This window comes from Arvicanthis niloticus, chromosome 20 (assembly GCF_011762505.2).
Source record: "Arvicanthis niloticus isolate mArvNil1 chromosome 20, mArvNil1.pat.X, whole genome shotgun sequence".
Taxonomy (NCBI): domain Eukaryota; kingdom Metazoa; phylum Chordata; class Mammalia; order Rodentia; family Muridae; genus Arvicanthis; species Arvicanthis niloticus.
Genome location: NC_047677.1, coordinates 34,893,234 through 34,915,995, shown reverse-complemented (window position 1 = coordinate 34,915,995; position 22,762 = coordinate 34,893,234). Strand labels below are relative to the sequence as shown.

Here is a 22,762-nt window from a genome sequence, read left to right as displayed (position 1 = left end):
TGAACCATCTCCCCAACTCTTCCTGCTTGGCTGGTTTGATATAGGATCTCATGGACCTGGGCTGGCCCTGAACTTCCTATTGCAGTAAAAGATGTCCTTGAATTCCTGCCTTCACCTCTCTGGGGCTATGCCACCATGCCTGGGTTTATGCAGTGCTGGGGACTAAACCTAGGGTTCCAGGTATGCTAGCTGGGCATTTCAACCAACTGGGGCTACATCCCCAGCCTGGAACACAGATGCTACTCCAAGACAACTGGACACACAGACATTGGGGCTTAGAGACAAATACACTAAATGGGGACTGATAGGAGATATCCAGGATCTCAGTACAATGGCAATCCAGCCCCACCCGATACTCTCACATCTTCAGGTGCCCAAGTCCATTACATAAGATTGCAGAATTATCATCATAAAATCTACACATACCCTCCCATACACTTTAACCATATCTAGATAGGTATAATACCAACTGCAGTTGCTGTAGTCACATTGCCTTACCCAGGGAGCAATGACAGAGGTCAGCACATGCTTAGTGCTGATGCAATCTGAGTCAGTGGGCGTGGTCAGAGCCCAAGCAATCTGAGTCAGTGGGCGTGGTCAGCGCCCATGCAATCTGAGTCAGTGGGCGTGGTGTGGAGAAGCTTGGGGCAAGAGACAACTGGCCACAATCAGAGAAGCCATGATCAGTGTTTCCTAGCTGGATGGACATCTGAAAATCACCTTTGGAGCTTTAGAAACCAGTTTAGAAACCCATGCTTAGGACCCAGCGGAGGGGGAGTCTCTCTGTGGGCATCTTTTGTTTTTGAAAAAGAGCCATAAGGGATTCTTTTGTGCACCTGCAGTTAAGACCTCTGAGTCAGCAGCATCCAACACAATTTGACTTGCAGGAATATTGAAATTCCCATGCCTGGTCCTGCCCAGGCCAACTGAGTCAGGAACGGAGCAATCCTGGTGTTACAAAGTTCTCGTGGGCCAGGAAATTGTCTAGAAGGTGCTGACAGATGGATTTACCATTCTACTCTTATGCCCACAGTGGGGGTTCAAGGATGTCCAAGGGGCATAGCTGAAAGGGACTATTCCTATGGGGAAAAGAACAAAGGTGCTCACTGACTAACTGTGACTGAGGCCTGGTCTGGGGGCGGGAGGGTAGGGGTGGGAAGAGATGGGGGATACCAGATGCTAACCTCTTTCATGGCCCCCTCTGGCTCTGGCACTCACATGTGTCTTTACTCAGCAGGATCCTTGGATGGCACAGTGTGATTGTGAAGGTTAAATGTCAACTTGACTGATCTAGAATTGATGGGGAGACGGGCCTCTGGTGATGTCTGGGAGGCAGAGGGGAATCTTGATTCAATTAGTTGATGTGGGAAGATGCATCTTAATTGTGGTTAATTGTAGGTAGGACCATTTCCTGGGGCAGGGATCCAGGACCTTGTCGGTGGAGAATGTGAACCTAGCTTTAGTAACCTAACCTGTTGATTGCTCTGGGTTGCTGACCATGGAAGCTATGTGATCAGCTGCTTCAAAAGCCTTGACTTTCCTGCAAGGACAGACAGACTGGACAGACTTTGTCCTGAACTGGAAGCTAAAAATCAATCCTTAAGTTATTATTGTCAGGGTATGTCACGAAAGCAATAGGAAAAGAAACTAAGATCTTGGGGTCAGGGAGTGGTGGCCCAGGCTACCTTGTATCTCAGTTGTACTTTAATTGTGGTTAATGTACAGACAGATTAGTCAGCAGGATGATGAAGCAGAGGCGGTTCTCAGCCAGGGCAGGGCCTGTTCTGTAGAAGAAAGTTCACAGAGTTCATTTGCGTCCATTCCCTACCCTGATTTGTCAAGAGTAATTCTGGCTGGACAGTGATGTGTAGCTCTGAACCCGAGAGCAAGCCATGGATCAGTGGTTTGGGAATGCTTAATGTTAAAATGTACGCCAGGCTTCCCAAATCAACAGCACCCCAGAGAAGGGATCTTTTGAAATTTGTTAAGTACAGACATGAATGGAAAAAGACAGACTATCCATTGTCTTTGTATAATCTATGTGCATGGGTGTTTTCCCTATGTGCATGCATGTGCACTACTCATGTGCCAAGCTCCTGGGGAGACCTGAAGGCGGTGCTGGATGCCCTGGCACTGAATTTACAGACAGTTGTGAGCCATCATGTGGGTGCAAGGGATTGAACCTGGGTCCTCAGCAAAAGTAGCCAGTGCTCTTAAGAGCTGGACCTTCTATCAAGCCCCCAAGACCATTCATTTTAGATCGGTTGATTTTAATTCAAATGCAAATATTTCGTCTGAAGCTCTCCCAAGGCAACAAGAGGCACTTTTCTGACAGCTGCTCTTCCCAGAATCACCTGCTTCTTGTCCTCCACAGTTAACACACCTTCTCAAAATTTTGTTTCCCTCTTTTAAAAGTTATTTTAAAGGTGTTCACACGAACAAAGGGAAGAAAAAAAAAGCAACACAGAATATCCAGATACCCTGGCAACCCAAATCCAACCATCACTGTTTGGAAAACATACATAGAGGGGAAGTGGTTGGGTAGATGTCTTCATAGATGAAGATACTTGCTGTACCAGAGGTCAGAGCCCCAGCGGGAAAGGCATGGTGGCCACCTGCAATGCCAGCACTCAGAAGGCAGAGACAAGTATCCCTGGAGCAAGGAGATGAGCCAGACTACGTGATGATTAGTTAGCTCTGGTTCCAAGAGGGACTCTGTGTCAATGACTAAGGAAGAGAGTAATCAAGAAAGACATGAGACAATATGGATTTCAGGCCTCTGCAAGTACATGCACGCACACACAGACACAGACACAGACACAGACACAGACACAGACACACACACACACACACACACACACACACACAGACACACACACTGTGGTGGTTTACATGAGAACACCCTCTCATAGACTCATATATTTGAATGCTGGGCCTCATAGATGGTAGACCTGTTTGAGGGGGGATTAGGATTAGGAGGTAGGGCCTTGTTGAAGAGGGTGTGACTGGGGGTAGGCTTTGTGATTCTGCTTCTGGATTGGATTTAAGCCCTCAGTTGCTGCTCCTGAACCATGCCTGCCTGCCACCATGCGCTCAGCCAGGATGGTCTAATGCCATGATAGTCATAGTGGAACTAAGCCTCTGAAACTCTAAGCAGGTTCCCAATTAAATGCTGTCTTTTAGAAGTTGCCTTGGTTATAGTGTACCTTCATAGTAATAGAACAGTAACTTAGACATACTATGCATCCATATCCACAAAACGAATAAACGAAAAACCAACTCACATCACATACACACTGTCAAATCTGCGTTATTTGCTCTAGAGATGAACCATTGGGAAGTAAGTAGCTGGCTTAATTAATTCATTCCTTGAAAACTTGGTGACATGTTTGTTCCCCTGTAACACACAGACTCCTGCATAATCTTGATTAAAACTCTTTTTTTTTTTTTTTTTGAGACAGGGTTTCTCTGTGTAGCCCTGGCTGTCCTGGAACTTGCGCTGTAGACCAGGCTGGCCTGAAACTCAGAGATCTAACCCTGTCTCCAGCGTCCTGGGATTAAAGGCATGTGCTACCTCTGCCCCTAAAACATTTTTTAAAACATATTTATTTATTTTATGTATGTGAATACACTGTCTTCAGACACACCAGAAGAGGGTATCAGATCTCATTACAGATGGTTGTGAGCTACCATGTCGTGGCTGGGAATTGAACTCAAGACCTCTGGAAGAGTAGTCAGTGCTCTTAACCCCTGAGCCATCTAAAATATTTTTTTATGACTCGAATTTACCCCAACATTGGTCAAGTACTTGACTGAGTGGTCTTCACTGATAACCTAGTCAGTAAAGAAAACATCTTCTGATCCTTATAAGTCTTGAACTTTTGTTTGCTTTCTTTCCCCCTAAAGGCTCCTGGTGTGCTGTGGTCTCCTCGACTGATTGTAGAAAGGCAGAGATGGCCCCATAGGTCAGTGGTTCTCAACCTGTGGGTCGTGACCCCTTTGGGAGGGGGGAGGTTGAACGATCCTTTCATAGGGGTAACCCAAGACCATAAAGAACAGATATTTACATTATGATTCATAACAGTAGCAAAGTTACAGTTATGAAGTAGCAATGAAAATAATTATAAGATGGGTGGTCGCCACATTATGAGGTATTGAGGGGTCACAGTGTTAGGAAGGCTGACATCCACTGCCATAGGTGTTTCTAGGACTGAAGCTGCTAACTGACTCTGAGAGCACCAGTTTCAGCTTGAAGCTTTGGGCCTTTCCTTTCTTTCCACAGATCATTAGTTCTGAGTTCATCCTTCTTGGTAGCAGCTACCAACCAACCCACGGAAGTGAGGGACATCAAGAGCATTTATTTTTGATTTATACTTTGATTCTGATGTGGTCATTGAGATTTCAAAAGCCCATGTGCACTCTCTTGTTCTCTCTCTCTCTGTCTGTCTCTGTCTGTCTGTCTGTCTGTCTGTCTGTCTGTCTCTCTCTCTCTCTTTCTCTCTCTGTCACCTGCTACTTGTGGATCAGATTTAAGCTCTCAGCTGCTGCTTCACCACCATGCCTGCCTGACTGCCTGCTGCCATGCTCCCAGCCATGATGGTCACGGACTAACTCTCTGAAACTGTAAGCAAGTTCTCAATTAATTTTTTTTTTTTTTTTTTTATAAGTTGCCTTGACCATAGTGTCATGGTGCTGATGGTGGTAAAAAAAAAAAAAAAATCTCAATTTCGGATCCTTGCTCTGAAACAAACAGCTAATGAGAAATGATGCCACAGTTCTGCTTAATGAGGAGCGTACAGTGGGTCTTGTATGAGTGTAACATTTTGTGGGGTTCCATTAAAGCACAGAGAATAACATCAATATAGTGTCTAACACCTCGTGTAACTGGGAACGTGCACAAACCACGGTGAGCATACTAGGCTCTTCAGAAAGTCTCTACCAACAAACGGTGACACCAGGCACCCAAGAGAGTCTAGTCCATTACTAGTTTATTACCATGGGCTGTCTCAGACTTCTGCCCACCTGAAACCCATGACATATGGCACACCTAAAATCATTTTACAAGGGTTACTTTAATGTCTGACACTGAAAGCCTCTGTATTTCCCTCTGGAAGGCCTGCTTATTAAGTATGTTCTTGCCAGTATAATGTAGCATTCACTGCAGGTCACTGTAAAGTACAACACACACCCATAGGTGTGACATCAGCATGCCCAGACATGTGGGCGTATTCTAAAGGGCTGACCACCTACTGCTGAACTCTAGCTTGGGTGTGGGTAACTGTCATCACCTTGTACTGTCAGAATCCACAAGCTACCTTCAAGCTGGTTTATACTCTGTGCAGATTCATCAATCACTGGGACCCTACTGTGATCATTCAAAACCAGGCATGGTGTGTATCTTTACACTTTTCTAGAACCAGTCTCAATCCGTGTGCAGCAGGACTGTGTTACCAGGTCTTCTGACAGCATGCACTACCCAATCAACCAGAAAAACAGAAAGTAGAAACTAAACAAGCAATGAATGGACCCGCAGAGATGCTGGGATAACAGAAAAAACCCACCATGCCTCGGGGAAACCCTGAACTGAACAGACCCAAAGCAGGACTGATTATGACGGCTCGTCATACACTTCCAGTGGACACACACACTTCACTTAGCAACTATTCATATGAGTAATGTCAGCTAACTGAACAGCAAATGCGGTTGATTTAGAGACAAGAAAGGCATAGGTGTCTTTTCTAAGATGTCGCAAGTTCCCTTCTGTGGGATTCGCAAAAGAAAGAGAGCCATTTCTGATTAAGCTACTGGTTTTCTTTAACTGGCAAATTTACAAACACTAAATAAAAAATAGCATAGATAATATAGACATAGACATGTATTAGGTATGGATATACAATAGATATAGGTATAGATATGTAGATTAGATTTAGATAGATTAGATATGTAGATTAGATATATAGATATCTAGAGATATAGGTATATAGATTAGATATAGATAAGATATATAGATTAGATATAGATATATAGTTATAGATGATATAGATATACATGAATATATAGATGATATAGATATACATATAGACATAGATATCTGTTATTGTTAGGTGACCGAGAGCTTACCTGCTCTTTGGATGGTACCAGAAGTTCCTCGATCATCATGCTGTCCCGCGCGTAGGAGCTTCTGTTCAAGGTGTAGGACCTATCCGAACTGAAGGAGCGGAGGCTGTTGTATTTACAGTCACCCATTCAACAGTGGGAGGTGATGATGGGATGAAAGAAAATAAAGGCATGCAACTTTAAGAACAGGCAAGATGGCTAAAAATACCAACAAATGTGCTTTTTTTTTTTTTTTTTGTCTGTTTTTAAAGGAAAGGTATCAAAATTAAATTCTTGAGATGGACTGAATTTCACAATTGAGACTTCAAAATTTGGCCAATTTGGGGTCAAATCTGAGATGAAACACATGGTGACTTTGGATATTCCACTATGGCACTGAACTAGCATAGCACTCAAGAGAACCTCTATCTGATAACACTAGTTTCTTTCTTTTTCTTTTATGATTTATCTATTTTATGTGTATTGGAGTTTTGCCTGCATGTATGTCTATGTGAGGATGACGAATTCCCTGGAACTGGAGGACCAGACAGCTGTGGGCTGCCATGTGGGTGCTGAGAATTGAACCCAGGTCCTTTGGAAGAGTAGCCAGTGCTCTTAACCACTGATCTCTCTGGTCCCAACAAGAGTGTTTAAGACTTCGTTAGAGATGCCTCTTCTAGTCCAACTCTGTGGGATTTCACACTTAGCTGGGGCTGTGTCTGCTGAGGTGGGGTCTGTGCGTGAGTCTTTGGAAATCAGCTATGACTTTGCATATTAAAGGCTCTGGTTTGGAGCTGTCTCTCAAGGATGGTTTCAAGAGGGGAAATAGAATTGTAACCACATGCACTTGTTGGTTGTGTTCCAGGAGACACTCACATACCCTGCATTCAAATCCCGCTTTTCCTTGGTTTGACTTTTTTCTTCTTTCTTCTAGCTACTCTCATCCTTCCTAGACTCTCCCATAGACTGTCCCTGAGTTTTCCAGGTGAGCCCACACTCTGCCTGTGTGGACTCTTAAACCGAAAGCCAGTAGATTATGAGGACATGGGAGGATGATTCTAAAATATTATCTTGGTTAAGACTCCATACATCCATGTAAGCCCCATGAAGCAGAGTTATCACTAATCTGAGTCTTGGGTTAGTGGCTTTCTCATGATCCTCTGGGGAGAAAGAGGATGGTGGCTTCGAGGAAGGGCTCCAGTTTCCACTCACACTACCCTACTTCACTGGCAGGCTTTCAGAAAAGGATATTCTGTCACCTCTTTGTGACGAGGTTTCCCATCTAATCCTTCATGAAGCAGAGCTTCTGGATGGGAAAGAGCTGAGGTGAGGCATAGACTTGACTCCCCAGCCATGAACTATCTCCAACTCGTATGACATACACTGACCCCTTTTATCTTGGGGTCCTCATTGGTATAGAGAACGAGGACCACAGGAAATTAGTAGCTTGCTTCTAATATTGCCCATTTACTGATAAAGTGGGTCTAAGCTGGAGTCATGGCATCGCTACCAGTTGACCCAGTCAGTTTTGGGCAGCAGCTCTGCCTTGTGCGCATGCGTACATGGGAAGCGAGCAAAGACTAGAACAATGCTTCCTTTACACAGTGGGATTTCTCTCCCCAGTGCCTGCTGGCTGAAATATCATCAGCCATTGCACACACCCCTCTAAGGGCTGCACAGAGGCTGGGTCGTTCCTTTAGGACCATTGTCTCGGCTTTCTCCAAATCTCATGCTCATGGCTCTGACTCACAACTGACGTTCATTCCAAGGCTGTTACCAAACATGGTTAGCAAATATTAACTGTGTCCAGCACCATCCAGGCACGGAGGCGCTTCCCCAGCAAGCCACAGGGCTGCTTGGCTAAGCCGGTGCCGGTCACGTGACCAAGCTTCCCTTCTCATCTTTGTTTCTTCCTCTTACTCCTCTTTCTAGACCCTTAGCTCTTCAGAAAGGCGGACACTTCACTTGAGCAGAGCTTCCCTTCAACACTGTCCTTTTACTTTCTAAACCATACACTTGTTCAAATCAAGACCAGCTTTCCATGATACGTCAGAGTTGGGCCGTAGTTGCATCATATATAGGCAAACATTTAAAAGCTTTTTAGAGGGGATACAGAATTGTGATCTGTTCGGCTTTCAAATCTAAGATTTGTGGATCCTTCACCTCCCGGTTTGTCGGAGAGTGGCAGCTGCAGATCAGAGCTCAGACTTGGTCCTGGCCCCAGAAATGCTTCAAATTGTGATTCCTAAGAAAACCTACCAAGCGTCACCCCAACACCCTGATTCACTGCAGTATGCTCAGGACCAAAAAAAATGTTGAGTATTTACATAAGGGCGTCTAGAAGGCGTTAAGTTGATCTCTTGTTGCTGTTTTGCTTTGCTTTGCTTTGCTTTTTCAAGATTGGGTTTCTTTGTGTAGCCTTCCCTGGCTGTCCTGGGAACTTGCTCTGTAGACCAGGCTAGCCTCTGCCTCCAGAGTGCTGGGATTAAAGGTGTGCACCGCCACCACGCGGCTTTCAGTTGGTTTTTTAAGGTCAGAGAGATTATTTGTAGCCATCGTTATAATCTAAGTGTTAGATGCAGGACCCGTTAGAAAACCATGCTTCCTTGGGCTAAAACATTAATAGGATATCTAGGACAGCTCAAACAAGCAGCCACCAGCAAACAGACTGGGCTTTTTCTTTAGAACCAACAAACCCTTTACACTTTGGTCATGCATTCTACAAAACTTGTTAAGGGAAGGACATTTCCTAGGTGTCCATTCACTATTATATCGGTAAGATTCCTTTTCATAGATTTGTATTTTTTCCCCTTTCCCAAGCATAACTGATTTTTCTAAAACAAAACAAAACAAAACCCCTTTTTAAAAAAAGCACATTGCAGGCTAGCACAGCACAGCACAAATGTCAAAAAAAAACCCCACAAAAAACAAACCAAAAAAAAAAAAAAAATGGCAATATGGGTTGGGGACAGGCAGAGGAACACTACAAAAGCGCCACATTTCTTACCTTATCTTGGGACTATTTTAAATTATTTTTAGAAAAAAAAAAAAGTAAAACCAGGAGAAACGGAATGTAAAAATAAAATAAAATCAGACAGGGAAAAAAAAAGAAAAAAAAAAGGAAAAAAAAAAAACAAATGTTATAGTTGAATGAATCATACAGTGAATGTCCCTTTAAATGTTACACTCAGAATAATTGACTTGATAATGCTCTAATGATATGCTTTGGAAACATTAAATTATTAATTATTTAAAGAGATAGCTATAAACACATACCATGAGAAATATTTGCCTGTGAGCATAAGTCACCAATGTGAAAAAACATGGCGTATTCGTAACAGCGATCGGTAATGGCTTAGTCAAAATCAAGAGACAGGAAATCCTTAAAATTATCTTAAGGCAAAAAAAAAAAAAAAAAAAAAAATCACAAGAGTTTTCATAGCTCACTGGAAGAGAATGGCTAGAATTTTCTAGCAAGGAAGGAGAAAGAGGCTTGCTCTGGGAGTATAAATGGTACCCAATTCTATATAAAAGAGGGGAAAAAAAAAATCAAGATTCTTGAAGGGCCCAGGCGTTTTAGTTATAATTTCTTAGAATCTGTGACTGAAATATTGTACATTTTAAAGGCTCCCCTCTCTCTTCTTGTGGGTGACACCTGCTCTGATCAGATCTGCAAGCCTTTTAGGAACATATTTATTAAAAAAACAAAAAAAAAAAAACCAAAAAAAAAACAAAAAAAAAAACAAACCTTCTACTGGCTCATGTTGACATTCCAAACACAGTATCTAAACTGGTCTCACTAACCACACTGGGAACAATCCCCAAGGTTTACTTTGTGGGACGTGCCATTTACTATTAGACAATGAAACTTTTTACATCGGATTCCTAAACCATAGGAAAATGTCCTCGGGGCTCTTGCTTAGAAGGTTTAATTATTAGCTTTAAAATAACTTGACAGTCAGCAAACACGCTGTTGAGCCACACCAGGGGAAAAGAATTCCCAGCCTTTTGGACAAGGTCCCGTTCCTTCACACAGTGAGTGACTCGTAAGTCAGGGCTTTTCTCCCTTCACCTATACAGACTGAATTAGCGCCATTGCTGCCTGTGACTCTTAATAAGTCACAGTCGCACCCCTAACAGGCCCGTTGACCAACGCACTAATGGCACAACCTCAGTTGCCTATGCATGGCCGAGAGTTTACAGTTTGCTTTTATCATCAAGGGTGCTGCCTAGCAACCACGAATTAATTCTTCACTAACTGATCTAGCAAATGATCCGTACACAGATTTCTTACATATCATATCTAGAAAGGTCTTCCAGTATGGAGCAAGCTACATTTGAAACATGAGAACTCAGGTTGGTTTTTCCCCATTTATCAGGGAGCTCAGAAGGTACCATGCTGGAAGCCGACCTCGGAGAGGGAAAGGGAAAGAGCAAAGATTGACCTGTTCTGGCACACGAGAGAGACTACACACTGCAAATGACAAGAAAAAAAAAATAACAGAGCGCGTGCATGTGTGCACGTGTGTGAGTGTGTGTTCAACGTCAAGAACACTCCGACAGGATTCACGCGGCAACCAAAGAGCACATTCTGAAGTCACGAGGGAGATGGGAATGATGCTGGCTCGTGACAGATCAGGGTTGTTATCATCATTACTACAGTACCTGGCAGAACGGGCTCCGAGACTGAAGCCCACGTAACCCTCGGCAGGCAGGGAGTCATCGCCCAGCTCCTTAAGGTCCTGTGGCCCCAGATACTTGTCAGTGTCCCCTGTGATGGCATCTTCACCTGCAGGTGGAGAACAAGACAGTCAGAAGCCCTTCCTCTTGACTATGTGGCAATTAGGGAGCAAACTGACACTCAGGTCTTATCTCCTTCCCAGGCGCCCCTGTAGGCTTTTTTAAAGTGCCATTCGGAAAGAAACAGTGAAGGGAGAGGTTAGTTCCCCATTGCAAGCCCAGTTAGGTGTTAATGATCAATGTAAGTATGACCCCTGCCCCCCACCCCTTCAGTCAATTAGAGACATGGAGCTTATCTATTCAGGTGATCGCCCCCCCCTTGTCACCCATGATGAAGGCATCTTGTTTGAATGGACACAGCCTGCACAATGAGGCCTATGTCACTAATACTGTTCTTAAAGTGAGGGAAGGGAACGCTTTATTTAGTTATTGACTTGTTCACGTTAGTGCGCACATGCCAAAGTGCACCGGTGGAGGTCAGAGGACAACCGTGCAACTTGACTCAGACAGGCTTAGCAAGTGCTTTTAAGCCAACTGAGCTATCTCACCTGCCTGGGAAAGAGATTGGTGGTTGGTCTTTAAACCAGTTTCCTCTTAGGACTTCGGGCTGGGGCATATCTATTCTGAGTTTTGTGAGTTAATGGTGGGAGCCATACCCGCCTATCTGGGAGACCCTGGAGCACGTTAAGTTTGATCTGCTTCTCAACCTCTCAGATAAACGAGTCAGCTCAGATGGTCCCACCGCTTGAAGTCTACTTGCAAAGCAACTAACTCTGCCTTCTAAAGGCTAGCCCTGAGCTAGGGGCTCCTGCAGCCAGAAAGGGGGACCATAGGAACTGTGCTCCAACTATCCACACAAAGAGTTAATGCATGCAAAATGCTCTTCCGAGCTCTGTGTGTGCCTAGTGAGCTCACACGGAAAACCACATTCCAAGAGCAACGGGGCAGGTTTTTCAATCGTCTTTTTGCCTCTGGGATAGTTCTCATCCCTCCCAAAGTACAGCACAGGCGGCGCAGGGTTCCCTCCACACGGGTAAACCTGGTCTCTCTTTAAAATTACTTTTCTTCCCTTTCTAGATGCAAGCTGGCTGGCCCAAAGAGATTGCAAATGTGTATAGGTTCTCTCAGAGGCAAGTGATTCATGGCTCGATTCTCCATTCACTGCCCCGTTTACGATTTCCATTCATTTCGACTCTCTCTCGGAACCACAGGAGCTCAACTTTTTAGCAACCAATCAGGGCTTGAAACACACTGGCAACTACTTTTTATTTTTTCAAAATGTAAAAAGCTAAACAGATCACCTTCTTACCTCTACTCTGTATCACACTCTGTTAAGTATTCCCAAGGGAAGGGTATTTGCGTATTTCTCCGGCAGAGACCAAACCAGCACCCACCAAGCAGGATTTAAAGAAAGATCTTACTGTGTGGCAAAGCCATTTCCACCACGCTGGGTTGGGGAGTACTTTCCAGAGGCTTCCAGGAATTCCTTAAGCAGGGGTTTAGAGTAAACCGTCCACACCAGCCCCAATCCACACCAGCCTGGTGTGGATCCAAACCCTTCCCTAGTCAAAGCTTCTTCACCAGGGCTGCAGCGTTTCCCTTAGTATCTCCGAGTCGTCGCAGGCAACTGAGCAATTGCACATCATTCCTCACTTTTTAACTCCGAAGATTCAAAAAAAAAAAAAAAATCTCAGACCGAAACATTCAAAAAATTTTGTGTGGCAACACTTAATAGCAACGAACATCCTTCTGAGGGCTCCACGGACATCCTTTCAAAGTGCCTTCTGATTGGATTAAGGACGCTCTGGCAAGCCTCTTGCAGGACCCAATGGTGACATAAATGCAAACCCAGGAGTTATTTGTATGTAAATATGAGGACTGCCTGGGTGTAGACTTTCAGTAACTTGATACCAGTGCAGACCGAGTAGCTGGGACCCTCGCAAGTCCAGAGAGCCCGGGGCGCTTGTGTAACTGGGAGACTTGGAGAGCAGCTCTTCTCAAAAGTGAATGAAGAAACAGCCAGGCCAGGTAGAAGAAAAACAAACACAGGGAGAAAACAAAGAAGGGCCCGGAGCAGGAGTGGCCAGGAGCTGCAGGCAAACTTTCAACTTTGTTCTCTGCTGGGAACACCCGGAGCCTCTGTTATTTATGGTCCCTGTCAGGTGGAAGGAGGTCAGGAAAGAAGGGAGGGCCTGCCCTTGGGTGGAGGTTGGGAAACTGTGGGGCCAGGGAGGCAACTGTGACACTGGATTCCCAGGGACCCCAGAGAAAGACAGACAGACAGAGTCAGAGAGACAGAGACACACAGAGAGAGAGAAAGAGAGAGAGAGAGAGAGAGAGAGAGAGAGAGAGAGAGAGAGAGAGAGAAACTGGAGTTGAGGCAAGAGTTCTCTCTATTCTTGAACATGCTCAGAGGGTCTCTGTTTACTGCTTCTTGGACCCTCCTGAGAGGGTCCCTGAAGAGTGGGGTGACGGTGGCCAGGAGGAGGAGACTGGGCCCAAGAGGGGACCCTGCCACCTTCCTATTAAAAGGTCTCTCTTCTGAAATGTGGGGCCTCTCTTCTATGGGGAAGCGTCCTGCTTACGTGGGCAGTGAGGAGATAGCCAGCTCTCTGCAGGTTCTACCCGGGTACGCCAGAGAGGCCATTTCAATGGCACCCTCTGATGTACACACCAGAATAGCTGGGTGGTTCGTCTACGACGTCAGCAAAGTGCTTTGTGCCCAGCATGTCTTTTTTTTTAAAGTTTGTTCTTTAAATTTATTTGTCGAGAATTTTATGTGCACAACTCAATATGATCATATCTGCTGCCTCCCCTCCCCCGCCATTCCCTATCCCAACACCTTCTTGTCCCCTCACCAGTGTCTCATCAGTGCAGCCTATAACTACAAGGATGTGCAGCCATCCAATGGGGCAGAAGCAGCTTACCTGTGGCCACACCCCTGACCACACCCCCAGAGAAGAGTGATTCTCCCTGACCAGCTGCTATCTACAGCCAATAGTTCTTCAGTTAGGGGTGGGGCCCCATGAACCCTTCTCCATCCATCTGCCCGCCCTCTTGGCCTGTTACCTAAATACAGAGAGACCTGAATCTGTAGAGGGCTGGTGGGGAGCAGAGCTCTCTGGGATCGTGATTGAGCGAATGGATATGACTCCTTAGTGTTAAGACATTGGCTCAGTCCTGCTGCAAGCCACACGGAAACTACAGGAGTGGGAGGGAAGCCAGACCTCGGGAAGAGAAATGTCTGAATGCTAAGCTATTTTTTTTCTTTTTTCCCATATCTAAAAACCACAAGCCATCGTGTTTTGTAAAGCGTTTTACACAAGGTTTGATTTCCACGAGCCTGGGATGTGGAGCGCCCCTCCCCCACTCCCCAGCACTCAGCACTTCCACCCCAGTCTGCCCACCTGTCAGGGCACTTAGTTCCTTCGCTCTCTGCAGATTCTTAAACTCTTAGACTTTGAGCCTGGGCAGGGTGTACGTTCTTTCTCACGTGACTAAATTCTTCCTCTCTCACTTTCTGCTCACCATCTGAGAGGGGCGTTCCTACCCGGGTTGTCCCCGGCCTGTGCCTAGCCTCTCACGGGGCCGGGTGAGGTCTCTCAGGATGGACTGCGTATTCGAAGTGCCCTATAGTTTTGGAATGGGTGATTAATAATGAACGAAGAGGCGCGCTGTGTGTTTTTATTTCCAAATCTGCACGCTATCGTGATTTAGGACTCTTCTGGGATTAAGCCTGATGGATGCTTGCAAATCCACGTGTCTATTTTCTTGTCTTTAGATCGAATGGACACCATAAAACCATGAGAAGCCCTGGGTAGGGTCAGGGCGGGAGAGCTGTGGATACTGGTCAAAGATGAATCAGGATACGATGATATGACGGTAAACATGTCCTCACAACTTAGCACAGTGTAAACATTTCCTTCAGAATGTAGAACTTATAAGTCAAGGTAAAATTATCATTTTAATTCACTTTGTATGGTAGGCATTCTGGGTTCAGATTCCAGCTCTAGTGGTTATGAACAGAGACTCTTTAAAATGTCAGATTCTAACTAGGACTTCCCTACAACTTCCTGGAAATTTTAACTAAAACTTTGGGCAAAGTGACGACTTCACCCTGCTGGGACTTTTGCTCTGTAACAGGTTTTGTATAGAATTACCATAAAGGCAAAATCAACAAATTCAGCACAGGCGTTACACGTCTATCCTACAAATAAATGATTAAAGGGTAACAATAAAACTGAACAATTCACCTTTCCAATGCAAAATATTACATAACTATCACCTAGCACAACGCCCTGTTATGTTGAGGTCAGAGTGAGACGGACTATATTCAATTTCATGACTGACTCTAATCCTCTTTATAATAAAACAAAATTGGTCAGCATCAGCTGCTTCCTGGGTTCAAATATTTACAAGCCAGCAAAGGTAATGGTTTAATATTAAACTGTATGGCTTAATATTTATATGTTATTATTAATATTTATATGCTACAAAAAAAAAACCCTTAAGTGTTTCTGATACCGAAGTGCTGTTGTAAATATGTATAAAGCACCAAGGGCTCTAACTTTTCACTTCCCAAGAAGTGCCTGGCTCCACACTTGATTGACAGCTTGAGAGCTTCAGTGAGAGCTAGGATTAATGGCTGGACAGTTGTGATATAAATAGGCTTGACCATATTCTGGCAATGAAGCTGTTTGTTTCTCCAGTTACCCTCCCTACCCAGTCGTCGCTGAACTCTGTGGTCCTCTGCCTGTCTAGGCCTGTGGCGAGGGCCCTTACTTGACTCTGCTTGCCTAGAGTTTAGAACAGTAAAATCCTGGGAAAGTGGCTTTCAAGGGTCTCCAGGTTTGAGAGGAAGAAACCCTGCAGTTTCTCTGTGAGCCTCTTGGAAATGCTTGCCTGTCCCTGGCCAGTCTGATGTAAGAAATGTGATTAACGTCAAACCGTCACAGTCATAACGATAAGAACGAAGCTTGAGGCGTATGTACAGCGAGGCAGAGGTTGGCAGGAGGGAGAGATAGAGGGGTCAGAGAAAGGAAGAGAGAAAAAGAGGGGAAAGAGACAAAGGCAAGGAAGGGGAGAGGAGGAGCTAGGGAAGGAAGGAATCAGTGCTTGCCAGTTCTCTGCTGCTCTAGACATCCTAGCTGAAGAACCCAACTTTGAATGACACCACCTTGCACACCTGGTCATGTGACTCCTGCCTTAGCCACTTTCTGACTCTACCTCATGAGCTCATGAGCAGCGAGGGCAATCCCTGAGCTCAGCTGGCCCACAGAAGGATGGAAAGCATGCATTAAGACGCTGAGTGCAGGCGCAGGCTGTTATTTTGTAACAGGTCACTAAGATGCAAATGAGAAACCGGGTCCAGAGGTCACACGGTGCTTGCCCAGCATGTCACTGGGTGTCACTGGCTGCTCCTCAGCTCCGTACCTCAGCTGTGATCACAGGATGAGTACAGACAAAGACCTCAAGCAAGAGGGGTGGCCGATGCCATCATGTGAGCTCCCATCATGCACTGCTGCCTTTCTGCCTTTCTAAGCATTGATATCTGGGCACCATTGATCTTACGACTAATCCATCTCTGTCAGTATTCCACCAGGACACAGAGAATGTTCTCAATCCAATGCAAACCTCGGAACAACCGCCATCCCTCAAGTGATCATACCACTGGCTGCCATCATTCCACTACCATGCCCAGACACCCAACCCCCTCTCCCCATGCCCGAATGGAGAGTAGAGTCCCCGTGCTAGACAGGACTACACGTAGAGTTGTAAACTCTGTCTACCTGGAAAACAAGACAGAACAGCCTCAGGTACGAGGACAGAAAGAAAAGAAACTGTGTTAAATGATAGTCAGGTCTGTGGAGGGGCGAATGGGTGCACTCTTATCTCCTTGGATCATGTTAACCCATCCTGCATCCTACCTTTAGCAATGCCCTCAGCAACCCTTCTTACACAGCAAGAAAGAAACAGCTCTTGACCTAATGTGGGAAACAAATTTTCTGGCCCTAGGCTTGGCCTCTCCTCTCCCTTCCCCTCCCTTCTCTCTTCTTCTCAGTATCTGCTCCTCTCCCCTCCTCTTTCCCCTCCCCTCTCCTCTCCTTCCCTGCTGTCTTCCCCCCCACCCCCTCCCCCTTCCCTCCATGTGTAACTTTCTTGTAACTTTTCCCACCTCCAGCTCACCACCACAAAACCCTTTTGTTGCTTTTCTAGGGACTCGAAGTCCTTTCTCTATCTGCTCAGAGACCTACGTCCTGGAGGAACTCGCTCAAAATAGCTAAACCAAACTATAGTTAGATACTTTACTCAGAAAGGCTTAATTCTTGTCTTGCGAAATGCAGAATCAACGCCTCCCCCCCCCAACCACCACCACCACCACCACCACCACCACCACCACCACCACCACCACCACCACCACCAAGAGATTGCTTTCTGTAACATTAAAAGGTGAAACAGCACAAAGCCCCTCTAAGTAAACAATAGCCCCAAAGCCTCCAGACAACGAGATCGAGATCGGAAGCAGACAGATGAGAAACCAAGAAGGGTGTAATTTGCACAGCCCACTTGATTAACCAGGAGCTGACTGATCCACATAGCGGCACTTGGCAGTCAATCTTAGACAGCTTCAGCTGAGCTTTAAAATGTGTTTTTTGTTGTTGTTGTTTTTTGGGTTTTTTTTTGTTTTGTTTTTATCACAGCAAAGAGAGACAATGAAAAGTGCTGAGCGGTGAGCTGTTTTTACCACTAACAGTTTTCACTGCAAGACAGTAGGGTTCGATCAGATCACTTGAATCAATGCTTCTATTTATTGAGCATTTACTGCATGCTGGGTGCTGTGCTTGGTGCTTTCTATAGTATCTCATTTAATTCTCTCCACCTACTGTCTCTGTGTCAGGACCTAGGAGACCACTTTGCAACAACGGAGGTAAGTAATGCAAGGCCACTGAGCATTTGAGAAAAATGGGATAGCAAAGGCTGGAGGTTAGGCGCTGAGGCCCTTGTTCCGACTCCTCTGGTGTACTGTGGAGACTCAAAGTCCACTGAGCAAGTACTGCTGACAGCAGTGACGAGTGAAGCTCCCGGAAGGCCTCAAGTATCTGCCTTGTTCCCTGTGTGATCCCCAGAACAGTGCCCAGCACAGCATGGGTGCTCAATAAACATTTGGAATGATTGACAGATCAGGTGTAGCCTCTGAAGAGGTAAGCTACAGCTCCAGAGTGGAGGGGGAGGAGACTTACTTTTCACCAAAACCTCCTGTACTTTGGGAATTTTGAACCATGTGTATTTATCACCTAGTCAAAAAAAAAATGAATAAAGTCAATAAAACAAAACAGAACACAGAACACGGGCAACACAGATCAGCCATACAGGCCACATGTTCCATCCACCACAAACACATACGTGACAGACATAAGCCTGCCAGGCAGGCATCAGGGTGGACACAAGTACCAGTGGACATCCAAGCAAACAAGGAGAGGAAGCTCTCCTGCCTCACTTGCTTCTGAAGCAAACAAGACCCCCCAGAGAGAAAGAACGCAGGGAAGACGGAAACACACATTTATCCGCGTGCCACTTTGAAAGCCGTATGCATCAGGAGGAAATCTGGAAGTGTGTACTGGCCACAAATCCCCAAGCGACTCTGCAGGCCAGAGTTTGGAAAACCATTAAACTTAAGACATTTTACCAGTCAACACAGCCATCTGCCAGGCCTGCGGACTGTGCCAAATTAGGTCTCTTTCCTAGGTGGGAATTCTGGAATTGTGAATATACCAACTTCAGAAACAGCAGCTTTCTGTCAAGTTGCGGCGTTTTTTTTTTTTACTGTTTTATTCGGCATACATGGCGGGCTCTCTCAGCTGGCTATGATGTCGCTGGTCTGCCAGCCAACCACACTGACTATCCAGGTGGCAGAGCCGACTACTGTCCTGAAGGCACCCAGTCTCCAATACAAACACAGATTGTGGTATGGATACCACACTGCCACTGTCCAGTGCTGTCCATCTGACAGACTGAGCACGCTTTACATCGTGTGTGCTTCATTTAACCCCACTCTTTTTATTTTTTTTTTTAACAAAACACTTGTTTTTATTTATTTAATGCCTGTATGTGTATGTCACGAGTGTGAGGGGATCTCTGGAGTCCAGAAGAGGGTGCTGGCTACAGGTGGGTGTGAGCCACGTGATCTGAGCAATGGGAACTGAACTCAGGTCCTCTAGAAGAGCAGAAAGGATTCTTAACCATGGGGCCATTTCTCCAACCCCGTCCCTACCCCCCCGTTTATGAGCGACATGTAAATGCATTAGCCCACCTCTTAAAGCGCTCATGTCGAGCCGTGGGCAGAGTCTGGGTTGGAACAGACAGTCACGCAATTCTTAACCCTATGCATACAATGGCACAGGAGAAACAAGAGAACTGCAGATCACCCATGGGTGCTCAAAGGAAGGTGCCACATCTGACGGACAAGTTTGCCCGGGGTTGAATGTGGGTGTATCCATGAAGAGGGCAGTGAGGAGCTGACCTCTCCAGGCTAGAGATCCCAGCACAGGATGGCAAGTACGGGCGTGTCCCGAGGACCTTGGATGGCAAGCTTGATGGACACCATGGGCAACTGGGCAGGGAAATACTGGTTAAGCCGTAGTTTAAGGTCCCTGAACTTGGGTTTTAGAGTAATTACTGCTAGCAGGCGACATCCATCCATTGGCACACGTGCAGTTATTTCGCTGAGACATTTCTCTTTTTAGACTGAAAACTCAGTTACCTCCACTGCCCTCATTTGCCCTGCTCTCTTGGACTAATTCTAACCGAGACAGAAACAGGATGGAGGCTGGTGAGGCCATCTGCCAAGAGCAGGAAGTACCAGGCGCTGGGAAGCTGGTTAAGGCCAGTATGTTTTACCACTGTGTCTTTCTTTACGACACCGAATTTCTGCCTTTAAGGCAACTGTGTGAGATGTTCTTAGGCTCTTAGAAGATTTATTGGCTAGTGAGATGGCTCAATAGGTAACGGTACTTGCCACCAAGCCTCGCGACCTGAGTTTCAACTCATAGACCCACAGGGTGGGAAAAGAGAACTGACTTTTGCAAGTTGTCCTCCGATATCTACACTTGCTCATGTGTGTGTGTGTGTGTGTGTGTGCATACACACACATATTTCAAAAAAATGTAACAAGAAACAAGATCTGTTATATACTTTTTTGCTGATGATTCAATAAGGGCTATAACATATAGATTATATTTTTAGCACTATTCATCAAATCAAACCATATCTAAAGGTTTATAATCTCATCTAACTTTCAGAGAAGGCAGTTCAGCCTAGGGCTTAGGATGCATGCAGTTCAGTTGGCAGAGAGTCCTTGGGGTCTAGATCCCACCTGCATGCATCAAATAAACTGGGTGTTGTGGCACAAGGCTGTAATTCAAGCCCTCAGGAGGTGAAGGCAGAAGGGTCAAAAATTCCAAGTTATCCTTAACTATATAGTGAGTTCAAGACTGGCCTGAGGGACTGGAGGGATGGCTCTAGCAGTTAAGAGCACTGGCTGCTTTTCCAGAGGACCTGGGCTTCACTCCTAGTACCTGCATGGCATCTGACAAAGATATGTAACTCCAGTTTCAAGGGATCCAGTGTCTGATTCTGGTCTCCTTGGATACCAGGCATGCATGTGAACAGACACATTGGCAGGAAAAACACCCAACATAAAATAAAAAGAAATCTATCTTTAAAAAAAAATACTGACCTTGGTTACCTACGGTCCTGTCTCAATATATAAATAAATGAGTAATGAATTTATGGCTTAGAAAATCCAGACGACAATAGACACTCATATAGCGCTCTCCTTTGTCTGCTTCTTTCATCCTTAATAGTCAAGAAAGCAGGAAGGAAGCCTGGTGTGCTGGTGCATGTCTTTAATCCCAGCACTCAGAGCCAGAGGTAGGCAGATCTAAGTTTAACATCAGCCTGGTATACAAAGTTCTAGACTAGCCAAATAGACATAGTAAGATCTTGCTTCAAAACAAAACAAGCAGAGACACAAACAAGAAAGGGTAGAGGGGGAAGACAGGAAAACAGAACCGGGATGCGCCCAGACTCCCGTCCCGTATGCTAACTCCTGTTGTGGTTAAGCAACAGTAGATGAGAAGTTAGAATCCAGCCCTTTCTCTCTCCTTTCTGTTCTTCAGTTGGAAGCTAGAACCTGCGTTCACTCGTGCAAAGTTACTGCACTCAGAGAGGATCGGGTGAAGACCGGAGGTGGGTGGTTATACTTTTGGCTTTAAGTGATGTCCGTGTGTTCCAGGCCCTTCTAGAAGGCGGGCACCATCAAGTGCAAGAATTGAGGACCCTGTAGGGAGGTGAGAGGCACAGCTAGAAGCAGAAGGTGGGGAGAGCTGCGTATCTCTGCTTCCTTCTTCTTCTCCGCCTGTCCCCTCTACTACAGATGAACAGTGGTATCGACTTTCCTTGAACCTTTAGCTTCCTGTCATCTCTTGGCAGGCAGAGTTAGCCACCGAGACCATAAAGTAAATGGTAGAATACAGTTCTTTATCACTGTCTATCTCAAAACGAGACAACTATATTGGCTAAATGAGTGGCAGGTTAAAACAGGTGATTTTAGAAGCCCGGAAGAAATGTGTCACCGTCAGGGACTCATGGAACCGTTGGAGGGAGCACCGCCTGTTGCATTCAACTTTCCCCTAGATCTTGGCTTAAGATTCTGGCTTTGCAGGTGGCCGTAGACGAAGAATGGGGTTTGACCAGCCAAGTTCACACCCCTCTGAAACAATGAATTGCTATTACATCATGGAATAAATGACTCTGTTCAGGTGATAGAATTTTTTTTTTTTTTTTTTTTTAAGACTACAAAGTCAACTCCCTTCTTTGCCTTTATGGATTCTGTTCCTTATGGCTGGGGTGTGTTTCTCTTTTAAAGCCAGGCAGCAGTTCATCCCTCTCTAATTCCTACTGCAGAGTGTCTGAGGTCGGCACTTGTGACTCAGGGCTGGAAGCTTTCCAGATGGGGCAGTGAGAATGTCTCCCCCCCCCCCATACACACACACACATCGTGATCTTGCTGGGGTTAGTAAACAAACCTATCCCAGAAGGGAGAAGGGATTCAGAGGCATCTCTCCTGCAGAGAGGTGGAAAGGGCAAGCAGAGGCAAATGCTGCCATTCTCTGATCACTGCAATGCTTGACCTTGTTGTAGAAATTCTCCTGGGTTACCTCCGTTAACACAACAGGAGTTAGCATACGGGACGGGAGTCTGGGCGCATCCCGGTTCTGTTTTCCTGTCTTCCCCCTCTACGCTTTCTTGTTTGTGTCTCTGCTTGTTTTGTTTTGAAGCAAGATCTTACTATGTCTATTTGGCTAGTCTAGAACTTTGTATACCAGGCTGATGTTAAACTTAGATCTGCCTACCTCTGGCTCTGAGTGCTGGGATTAAAGACATGCACCAGCACACCAGGCTTCCTTCCTGCTTTCTTGACTATTAAGGATGAAAGTAGCAGACAAAGGAGAGCGCTATATGAGTGTCTATTGTCGTCTGGATTTTCTAAGCCATAAAGGTGTCAGGCTGACTTGGGCAAAAACTTTTAAGCCGGAGATGGAATCCAGGTAGTAGGCAGTGTGAGGTCACTTTCCCCTTCCTATTATGTCAAACCTAAGCCACTGGTAAAGATGACTAGACAACAGCTCAGCTGCCGGCTACAAACTCGCCCTACGAAATCAGGACCAGAATGCTGGCAGGATTAGAACGTGGACTGCTTACTTGCATGTAGCAGTGTCATGCCAACTTGTTCTCTTCCTGCGCTTGTACGTCTTCATATGTATCAAGCCTATATGTGTAAAGATGTCATGCAGCCCAGAAGACAGGCGCTGACATCATTCCTCAGATGCTGTCCACTGTTTTCCCCCCACTGGCACAGAGCTCA

General features: G+C 45.6%; 1 protein-coding gene across 36 annotated transcripts in view; it reads right to left on the bottom strand.

Moving 5' to 3' along the window:
• Ank3 (ankyrin 3) overlaps window positions 1-22,762 on the bottom strand; it is a 606,272-nt gene that overhangs the window by 81,444 nt on the left and 502,066 nt on the right. For 18 of the 36 annotated variants that reach the window (XM_076916989.1, XM_076916994.1, XM_076917004.1 and 15 more), the window contains 3 exons: window positions 18,078-18,131; window positions 10,762-10,885; window positions 6,121-6,223 (listed from right to left, as the gene is read on the bottom strand). In XM_076916989.1, coding sequence (XP_076773104.1) covers window positions 6,121-6,223; window positions 10,762-10,885; window positions 18,078-18,131 — 281 coding nt within the window. Of the gene's footprint in view, window positions 1-6,120; window positions 6,224-10,761; window positions 10,886-12,257; window positions 12,954-18,077; window positions 18,132-22,762 lie in introns of those variants that run through there. The other 18 variants (XM_076917007.1, XM_076917009.1, XM_076917012.1 and 15 more) reach the window with 4 other exon arrangements.